Source organism: Zea mays, chromosome 6, assembly GCF_902167145.1.
Source record: "Zea mays cultivar B73 chromosome 6, Zm-B73-REFERENCE-NAM-5.0, whole genome shotgun sequence".
Lineage (NCBI taxonomy): Eukaryota > Viridiplantae > Streptophyta > Magnoliopsida > Poales > Poaceae > Zea > Zea mays.
In genome coordinates, this window is record NC_050101.1 from 73,286,026 (window position 1) to 73,296,800 (window position 10,775).

At 46.6% G+C, this 10,775-nt stretch overlaps 1 protein-coding gene across 1 annotated transcript; it reads left to right on the forward strand.

Annotated features, from left to right (window-relative positions):
* The first annotated feature begins 148 nt into the window (after positions 1–148).
* Positions 149–10,440, forward strand: LOC100282958 (uncharacterized). Its single transcript, NM_001155863.2, has 5 exons — positions 149–350; positions 442–642; positions 9,229–9,401; positions 9,492–9,594; positions 9,798–10,440. Exons 1-5 carry the CDS (start codon positions 207–209, stop codon positions 10,134–10,136), a joined length of 960 nt encoding a protein of 319 aa, NP_001149335.2. The 5' UTR covers positions 149–206; the 3' UTR covers positions 10,137–10,440.
* Positions 10,441–10,775: the final 335 nt, after the last annotated feature.

The window sequence follows — 10,775 nt, forward strand, 5'->3', positions numbered from 1 at the left end:
CCCGCCGGCACAGAGGGCCTCGCACAGTCGCACTCTTTATTATAGCCACGGCCGGCCGGTGGACGACAGCACCACACCACCTCCAACTACCCGAGACCATCGACGAGCATCTTCCTGCATCTGCAATGGCTGCCGCTACCGTGTCCGTCCCCCGCATCAAGCTGGGCTCCCAGGGGCTAGAGGTCTCCGCGCAGGGCCTCGGCTGCATGGGCATGTCCGCCTTCTACGGTCCGCCCAAACCCGAGCCTGACATGATCAAGCTCATCCACCACGCCGTCGCCGCCGGGGTCACCCTCCTTGACACCTCCGACATGTACGGCCCGCACACCAACGAGATCCTGCTAGGCAAGGTCGGTCCGCTCGAATTAGATCTCTGTTTCCTGTGGCCCTTTTCAAGTTTGCACTGAAGATGTTCGATGTAATGCTTCTGAATTCGTGAAGGCGCTTCAAGGCGGTGTAAAGGAGAAGGTCGAGCTGGCCACCAAGTTTGCCGTCTCCTTCGCCGACGGCAAGCGCGAGATCCGCGGTGACCCGGCGTATGTACGGGCAGCCTGCGAGGCCAGCCTCAAGCGGCTCGGCATCGACTGCATCGACCTCTACTACCAGCACCGCATCGACAAGAAGGTGCCCATCGAGGTCACGGTGAGCGCGGTGTACCTTCTCCATTTGATTCCTTTGTTTGGTAGATGTGGCTGTCACCTGCGCGTGGTCGATGTGAACATACAAGTGGAAGCTGGAAATGCCGGCCGGGGTATTCTTGCACGTCAGTGAGTGATGGTGGTTGGTGGAGACAGGTTTGTTGGAGGTTGGTGTCTACAACATACGAGTGGTCTGTGGTTATAATAATAACATACGGGCCCTTGCGTAAATAATTGGCAAAGATGTCATGCTGGCATATAATGCAAGATTTCACTTCTATAATCTCAATCGCCATCCTGAATTTAACCTAGAAACAAAAGAAACCTCCCACCCTGTTTGGCAGAGCTCAAACCCCTAGAACTGGTGGTGATAATAAAACTAATGTGATGCAGACACCCGTCCTTGCAGTAACTTCTTGGACTTTTTTTATGTACCGTTGCATATACCAGCAACTGTATCTAGTGGCAGATCCAGGATTATATCTAAGAAAATGTAGACAAAACTAATAATCTAATTAATGTTTAATACGACACAAGTAACAAGATACAATTCAAATATCTAAGAAATATGTAGATTAAATACTCAATATATATCGCTCATATGAGTTGCGTTAGAAATATCTTTCTTTTGTTTCTTGATAAAAAATCTAACTATCCTATCCCTACAAACATAAAAATAATTTTATCAATTATTCTAGCAAATAATTGACCAAACCAAACTAACTAAAGTCTAAAAATCTAATGTGCTGGTGAACAACAATCTATGTTTAGCAAGTGAACAAATGAAGAATTATATGAGTCACAAAGTAAAGTCTAGACTCTAGACAGCTGACCATGAGAGAAAAAGAAAAGGGCCAGGCGCAGAGCCAATTCCCCTGTCACCTTGCCAGGCTTCAGTAACACGTCTCTTGCAGCATGCCAGCATGCACTGCAGCAACCTGCAGCCTGCACTGCAGGGCAGCGCGCTTGCCTGGCAGCTGGCGCCTAGCGCCCTGCCTGTGCGGGTGAGAACCTGGCTGCTACCTCCTGCCGTGCGTGGTGTTGTGTTTCCGACTACACCGTGACCGGGGCTGCAGCCCAGGCAGCCCCGGGTTCAGATCTGCCCCTGACTCTATCAATCATATCAGATATTGTATCCATCCACGCGTTGACAAATTATCGTTTCTTTTTGGCCTATTTATATTACTGCCAGTTCGCATATGATGTCATGTTTATAATTTCCCTTTCTCTTACAATCCATAATGCACCTTGTAAGCCATGTGTTGAAGTATATAAGTGGATTGCCTATCTTCTCCTTGTAAGTGAAGTAGAATGCAGGAATTGTGTCTTGTATTGATATAGTAGAGGTGCTGTTACATATATAGGGGAAGGCCAGAGGCAAAAGGAAACCTCCTAAACAAGGAAACAATAGGACCCTAATTGATCCTTACCATCCTGGACTCTTCCCCAAATCTCTCTCTATCCTAACCTGCTATACAAGGCTGACCGGCTGCTTATGGAAGCCAGGCATCACGCCTATATACAAGGCAATGAATATTGCTGTCTAACATCCCCCCGCAGTCGATACGTTTGTTGAGCGAACGTTGAGGCTGGACCGAAAATCAGTGAACACCGAAGACGACAGACCTTTAGTGAAGACGTCAGCAAACTGTGAAGTCGTCGGTACATGTAGGACACAAACATTGCCAAGGGCAACATGTTCCCGAACGAAATGAATGTCGATCTCCACATGTTTGGTGCGCTGGTGCTGAACGGGGTTGGAGGACATGTAGACAAAACTGATGTTGTCACAGTATACCAAGGTCTTCTTCGGCATAGGAGCATGCAATTCAGTCAACAGCTGTCGAAGCCAAGTGGCCTCAGCAACGGCATTAGCAATAGCACGGTATTCGGCTTCAGCACTGAAGCGAGAAACCGTATTCTGGCGCTTGGAAGACCAGTAGATCAGGTTGTCGCCGAAGAAGACAACATAGCCAGAGGTGGATCTGCGGGTGTCCGAACAGCCCGCCCAATTGGCATCAGAGTGAACAACCAACTCAGTTTGAGAAGTTGGTCGAAGAAACAGCCCCAGATGCAAAGTGCCTCTGATGTATTGTAGGATGCGCTTGAGGGCAGCCAAGTGTGGTTCTCGTGGATCATGCATGTGGAGACAAACCTGCTGAACAACATAAGCAATGTCTGGACGGGTGAATGTAAGGTACTGAAGAGCTCCTGCAAGACTGCGGTAATTAGTGGGATCTGAAACTGGAGTGCCATTAGAGGGGAGCTTGGGGTTCACCTCGACTGGTGTAGTACATGGCATGCAGTCACTCATATCAGCTCGCTCAAGAATCTCAATCATGTACTGATGCTGGGAAAGATAGATGCCTGAGGTAGAGTGCTGAACATGCATGCCGAGGAAATGGTGAAGTCTGCCAAGATCCTTCGTAGGAAATTATTGCTGGAGGGCACTGATACGTCGTAGTGTTGGCAGGGAGGAGGCAGTGAGCACAATATCATCCACATACAGAAGAAGGTAGGCCATGTCTGCACCCTTGTGATAGACAAACAAGGACGTATTTGTTTTACCTCAATGAAACCGAGCTGCAGAAGGTGAGAAGCGAATCTGTTGTACCATGCACGGGGGGCTTGCTTGAGTCCATAAAGAGAGCGGTTGAGACGGCATACATAATCTAGATGAGTGGAGTCTTCGAAACCAGTGGGCTGAGCACAGATGACAATTTCAGATAATGTGTCATGAAGAAAAGCATTACTGACATCCAACTGATGAATAGGCCATCCTCGTGAAAGAGCCAATGAGAGCACTGTCCGAACTATAGCAGTTTTTGACCACGGGACTAAAAGTCTCAGAGAAGTCGATGCCGGGGCGTTGAGTAAACCCGTGAAGGACCCATCGCGCCTTATTGTCACACCCGGCTTTAAAGAACAAAGCCAGGTGCATCTCATACATGCGCCAAGAAGACAACATATATAATAACAGAGTGTATAGAGATAAATGTCACAAAACATCAGAGTATTTATTACATAGCGGAAGACTTATTACAAAATAAAAGAATAAATATAAAACGAACTAAGGATCGTCGGCGCTAATGTCAACTGAGAAACTCCACCTAAATCAGATCATACTCCTCGCCTTATGGCTCCTCCTGAACCACCTGTTCTTCTCCTGTGGGGGGGTGTGCGACAGCAAGGGTGAGCTCACACATGATCATAGCTCAACAAGTTGTGGGAAACCAGTGGACATAAACTCACAAAGGTGTGAGTTCATGTGATGTGTAAGGCTAATCAATGATAGGGGTTAAAGCTGAGCATTGCTTTTAAGTAGTTGGTCCAAATTTTATTAGCAATTACTAAGTGTAAGTAAATACCAAACCTTAAGTAAAGTAATTGAACAAAATTAATAATAAACCCATGCAATGCAAATGACAAAATTGAATTTAAGTTCCATAATTTAAACATCAGAGAGTCCTGAGCTGCTCATGACCGTGAGCTCGGCTAGTATACCAGTTTTACACTCTGCAGAGGTTGTACCCTTTACCTACAAGTCATGTTACCCATCTGCCAAGGGGTCGCGACTCCCATACACCTCTACCTAGGAAGCGAGACAGGGCAACACTACGAGGCCTTTACAAAGTTCCACTAGCTTCCGAAAACCCGCTACAGTTTATGGGAAGAGCACTTGCAAGAATCCCCCGTCTGACCGCCATCGCAGCTAAATCAACCCGAGAACCTCCTTGCATGCAACTCCCCTACTGGCCTTGCCCCTTTCGGGTCAGGTAGTCTTCCACTAGCTTTCCTAATTAGTCAGCCAAGGGCGTCCCATTAAACCCTTGTGGTGGCACGTGGTTCTCAAGTTAAGCTCTATGTTCCAATTAACATTAATGAACTTGATATGAACATAAATAGAATAACAAGAATAATTGGAACATAGATATAATGAATGATTATCCCAAAACCATATAAAGCAATAGCAAACTACCCAAGTGATTCAGGGGTAAACAAGGTAATGAGATAAACAATCTAGGGTGACCTATTGGGTCCCATCAAAATTAACCTGTGCATGGATAAATGATATTAAAGAACATTATTGGGTAAAAAGTGGTCAAGGGCACAACTTGCCTTCAATGAGCTCCTGCTCAGCTACTTCTATCTGCTGCTCACCAGGATCCTCAGCAACGGGCTCTTCTACTCGCCACAATACAAACAAGCACAATATACAGGGGAAAATTAACATCACACCAAACATGTGAACAAAATACACAGCAATATTCTACATAATAAAATAAAATCCTAGGAACAGGAATCATAATTTTTGGAGTTATAGATTTTAAGTTATGAATTTTCAAAGGTTTTATGTGCTTAAAATAGGATTAAGTGAGAAATAAATTTTAATATTGTTTTCATGACAAAACAGAGGCTCTAAGTGGTAGATAATAAAATTACAAAATTTTAGGAACTGGAATGGGTTAATTTGGAGTTGATATGAATTTTCTATGAATTTAGCAAGTTTCTGCAATAAATTTAATACTAAAATTCGTTTTCTAATTGATTTTATGAATATTATCCACTGTCTGGACCTCGCATTAATTTCCAGAGAGTCCAGGGATCCCGGAGTAAGTTTGCCTAAGACACAGAAAGCTACTGTCATGGACGGCGGGTTGATACGCTAAAAACTGAGGGGTTCTTTTGTTAAATTGACTGGCCGAAAGGGTATCCTCGGTCCATAGCCGTCCGATCAAGCGCGAACGGACATGATTAGACCGGTGTTGATCACTACTCCATTCCCACTATCTACCGCAGGATCCAAGATCTGCGCTCGAGATCTGCCCACGCACCACTACGCATTAGAACCGATGGATCGAATCCCAACGGTCCACAACGATTGCGTAAACACACGCCTAACTACCCTCGGATCAGCATCCTACGGCCTAGGTCCAACACATACCAGATCTAATCCCAGGCGTCCTTTTCCCATCCAACGGTTATCGGTCCCTTCTTCCTCTACCGAGCTGAACACGGCGGCGCTCAGCGCACGGCGGAGGCCTCGCCGGAGTAGGCAAATCCATGGCTCTAGTGCGCCAAACCCTAATACGCTAGGCGCGGAATGAAATTGAGATGAAGGCAAACCAGGAGAGCGGGTCCTTACCCAAAGTCCGGCGTCGTTTCGGTCGGTCCACGGCGAAGCGCGAATGCGCGACGGCGGAGACAAATTAGGCGCGCTCCGGTCACCCTCCTGCCCAGTAATCGCCACCAACGCGAACCGGAGACCCGGGCGAAGCCTCCTGGCCTCCCGCAAGGCTCCAATTTAGCGCCGAGCTCTACGGACGACGGTGGCACACGAATTTGGTGCAGCGGCGGGTTACGACTTCCTCGGCTCACGGCGATTGTGCTCAACGAGGTAGGGGAAAGGGCGGAATAGTGGATGGGCGAACGAGACTTCGGCCACATTGGCTTTTTATCTGTAGAAGCAGTCAACCGAGCGGAGAAGAAAACGCAACAATGGCGGGATCACCCCCGTCGAGTTCGGACCGTTCGTTGAGGAAGGATCTGAACACGTGAACCCACGCGTAAGTGACTTGAATGAGCGGGCGCGGCCGACTTACGCGTGGACCTCGCAGGTCGGCGCCTGGCACCTGGACTGGGCTTGCGCGGGAGTGGGAAGGAGCCGCGCAGTGGGAAGCAAAGAGGAGATGGGCCAAAATTGAATGCCGAGGCCCAACTAACTTCCCCCCTCTTCTCTTTTTTTTGTTTTCTTTCATTCTTAACTATTTTGAATTTAAATTTGAATTTTTGAATACGAATTTCTCCATTGAGTCAAGTATACAAATTCAAGCTTCTAGTGGGGGAATAATATATTTTTATTTACTTATTTTTATCCATAAAATTCTTGCTTTCTTCTCTTTTCTAAATTCTAGGATTTCTTTTAAATTCTAAATTTCCACTTGGGAATTTAATATATTTCTTGTCACATTACTTTTATATTGCCACATAATGCACACAAAATAAAGAACCAACATGATGCACATTTTTTTTGTGGTAAGTCTTTTATTAATTATTATTTTTTTGAATATGGTGTTCACATGTGATGATAAGTAGGTTCAACATACACATAAAATATAGGAAAAAAACTTTTCTCCTCTTTTATTATCTATTACAAATTAGGTATTACACTTATACCGCTCAAGGGAGCCATCGGCGTTGAACTTATGCTTGAATATCCACTTGCCTGTCACAACATTGGAGTGAGGTGGCCGAGGAACGAGATCCCAAGTGTGGTTTCCAACTAGAGCTGCATACTCCTGTTCCATAGCAGCGCGCCAATGGGGATCTGCCAGGGCAGCGCGATAGCTGCGGGGAATTGGAGACAGTGCCGAAGCTTCAAACAGAGCTGGGAACCGAAGACCACGCTTGCCTCGAGTGGTCATACGGTGGTGGTTGACCATAGGGGCACAACAACTACGCCGGCAGGGACAGTTGGAGTAGCTCCTGGAGCATCAGGGGGCACCGGGGCTGCTGGCCCAGCAGCATCAGACGCCTGGGCTGCTGGTGAAGGAGACGCTGCGATAGGAAATCGACGGCGAGAATACACCTGTCCACAGAAACAGTCGACGGTGATCGCCCTGGGGGCAACCGGGGTAGCTGCTGGTGGAGTCGGCTGCATGACGCGAGTCCCTGGAGCATCAGGGAGCGCCAGGGCTACTGGTCCAGCAGCATGAGGCGTCGGAGCTGCTGGTCCAGCAGCAGGAGACGCCGGGGCTGCTGTTGGTGAAGGTGAGGAAGCCTGCTGAAGCTCACGCGGCTATCCAAGGGACTGTGGTGAGCAGTCAGGGGCAGCCACAGGTGGTTTGCCAGGTGAACAGTCCTTTGTTGCAGCAGTACCTAGAGAAGAAGAAAAAACTGGTGACAGTTCAAAAGGAACTGAGACCGTGTTAGGTGAAACATCCAGGAAATCAAGGGCAGCACGCGTGGGAGGGGAAGAAGCCTCGTAAAAGGGAAAAGAGGCTTCATCAAAGATCACGTGGCGCGAGATGATTATGCGATTGGATTGACGATCGAGACAAAGGTAGCCCTTGTGGTGAGGGGAATACCCGAGAAAAACGCAGAGGGTGGAGCGAGGGGAAAGTTCGTGGGGGGCTGTGGCTGAAAGGTTGGGATAACAAGTGCAACAAAAACATGGAGATGCTCATATGAAGGATGTTTACAAAATAGATAGAAGTGAGGCGTGGAATAGTTGAGGGTTTTGGTGGTAGGATGTTTATGAGATAGGTGACAGTGCCTAGAGCTGCGGCCCAAAAGGCGAGGGGAACACTAGCGTGGAAAATAAGGGAACGAACGGCATTGTTTATGGATCGTATAATGCGTTCGGCTTTGCCATTCTGGGCGGAGGTGTAGGGGCATGACATACGAAGGTGAATGTCGTGCAAGGAGAAAAATGTGCGGGCACGTAGGTTGTCGAACTCACGGTCGTTGTTGCACTGAATACCCTGGATGGTGATCCCAAACTGGGTGCGAACATAGGCAAAGAAAGTAGTGAGGGTGGAAAAGGTGTCGGATTTGAGGCGCAAATGTCCACAAAAAATGGGAGTAATCATCTAAAATGGCAAGATAGTATTTATGACTAGAGACACTAGTCAAAGGGGAGGTCCACAAATCACAATGTATTAACTGAAAAATTTTAGTAGCCCTGGAGGTGGATGTATGAAAAGGGAGACGAACATGATGTCCTAATTGACAAGCATGACATAAAGGAGCGGTGGCACTCTATTACAAGAAATGACTGACGACTGGGCTAGATGGGATAAGACAGCTTGACCAGGGTGCCCAAGACGCTGATGCAGAATTGCGTCTTGTATTGATAAGTAGAGGTGCTGTTACATATATAGGGGAAGAGCTAGAGGCAAAAGGAAACCTCCTAAACAAGGAAACAGCAGGACCCTAATTGATCCTTACCATCCTGGACTCTTCCCCAAATCTCTCTCTATCCTAACCTGCTATACAAGGCTGGCCGGCTGCTTATGGAAGCCAGGCATCATGCCTATATACAAGGCAATGAATATTGATATCTAACACTCCTAACAGCTTCAGTGTCATGTGCGGCGCACATTCACCAGGCGCAGACGCGCCCGTGACGTACGCCGCGCGGCTGAGTGCGCTGGGCGGGACCATGCATGAGCCAACTTCTAGTGGCTGAGAGGAAACTTAGAGTAGTAAGCTGTTTTGGTAATTCCTAGAATTAAGGAGAGCCTTCTCCAGTCGGTTTTGGTAATTCCTAGAATTAAGGAGATTCTTCTCCAGTCGGTTGAGCCATTGGCTATATATGCTTCTAATCGTGTGACAAAAAAGGGGGAAGAAATCAGTTATCCCTAATCCTCTCTCCCTCTCTAATTAAGTCTGCAGTAGAGGGGTATAACCTCACCGGAGAAGACAACGGACTGGGGCTACGAACTACGTAGCCGGGGTCCGACCAGTTAGGGATTCGGCGCCCTTGACATTAAACTTTTGGATTGAATTGGTTAGTGTGTCCACTCTAACACCATGAACCATTTCCTTTTAGATAGTTGAGTTGGTCTTCTTTTTTTCCTGTTGCTAGATTGGTGAACTCAAGAAGCTAGTGGAAGAAGGAAAGGTTAAGTACATTGGGTTATCCGAAGCATCTGCATCAACAATCCGAAGAGCTCACGCAGTCCATCCTATCACTGCAGTACAGCTTGAATGGTCATTATGGTCTAGAGATGCGGAAGAAGATATAATTCCCACTTGCAGGTACTTTCGTGGACCCTCAAACACTGGAGTTGTGCAGTCAATAAGTAGGAAGCTTATTTCTGAATTATCACCTTTCTGTGACTATTTCAGAGAACTTGGAATTGGAATTGTAGCTTACAGTCCACTAGGCAGAGGGTTTTTTTGTAGTGGAGCAAAACTAGTTGACTCACTGTCAGAGCAGGACTTCCGCAAGGTGAACTCAACCTATTACCTATATATGCATAATACATGGCTCAACTATCCTTGATTTTAAACATCACATTGATATTAGATACATTTTTGGATTCTGCTCATGTATTTGATATATACAAGGGTCCCATCCATAATGCTTGAAGAAAAAGAATTAGAAATAATTGTCTATTGCCTCTTTGTAACAAGGATTTCAAACTTCTGCAGCATATGCCTAGACTTCAACCAGAGAATATTGTCAAGAATGCTAAGATATTCGAGCATGTGAATGCAATGGCAGCTAAAAAAGGATGCACACCATCACAGCTAGCATTGGCATGGGTTCACCATCAGGGAAACGATGTTTGCCCCATACCTGGAACAACAAAAATCGAGAACTTCAACCAGAACGTGGGGGCGCTTTCTGTGAAGTTGACACCAGATGAGATGGCCGAACTCGAGTCCTGTGCTGCTGCAGGTGAAATCTTGGGTGACCGTTATCCTCAAATGGCCAACACCTGGAAGGACTCTGAGACCCCGCCATTGTCTTCTTGGAAATCTGAGTAGCCAATCTGGTGTCTCTTCAATTCTGCCACCGTCACATTGGTGTATCTCCAAATTGTCGGACTGCAGAAGATACTCAGGTGCACTTTGCAAAAGCGTCCATATGATGTGCTTGCCTTTTGCAAGCTATGATGTTTGGTACTTGGTGTGTATTGCATGCCTCAATTTGTATCAAGAGTATTTACCCATGAGTATAGCTTGAAGGTTAAAACCACTGGTTCGACGAATAACCATATGCATTTGTATCGAGAGTATTTACCATGAGTAGCAAACTGAATTTTGTAATAATAGTCAAAAGTGTGATTGTAAAATGTACTTAGGGAATGTGGTACGCTATATTAGCGTGCAAACATAAGTATAGCCAGTTAAGCCCCTCCATTTTAGTCTCATTTAGTCTCTAAATTGCTTAACGGTGGGACTAAAATAGGGACTAAATTGTTTTAGTCTCTAGTCACTTAAGGAATGACTAAAAGAGATTAAACCATATAAATTCCACTTTTTGCTTGCTTATTCTTTATTTCAGTTGCATTATGGCGGATGGCGGTCATTTCGGCGGACCGTTCGGCGGTCATTTCGGCGGACCGTTCGGCTCCCCGCCCTCCCGCCTTCCCCGCATGCCCTTCCGCCTCCCCCGCCCATCGC

Excerpts from the sequence above, each read along its gene's own strand:
- LOC100282958 (NM_001155863.2), top strand. The coding sequence starts at position 207 with ATGGGCATGTCCGCCTTCTACGGTCCGCCCAAACCCGAGCCTGACATG. Across the intron at positions 351-441 it reads ACGAGATCCTGCTAGGCAAG|GCGCTTCAAGGCGGTGTAAA; the intron begins GTCGGTCCGCTC and ends GAATTCGTGAAG. Across the intron at positions 9,402-9,491 it reads GATATAATTCCCACTTGCAG|AGAACTTGGAATTGGAATTG; the intron begins GTACTTTCGTGG and ends TGACTATTTCAG.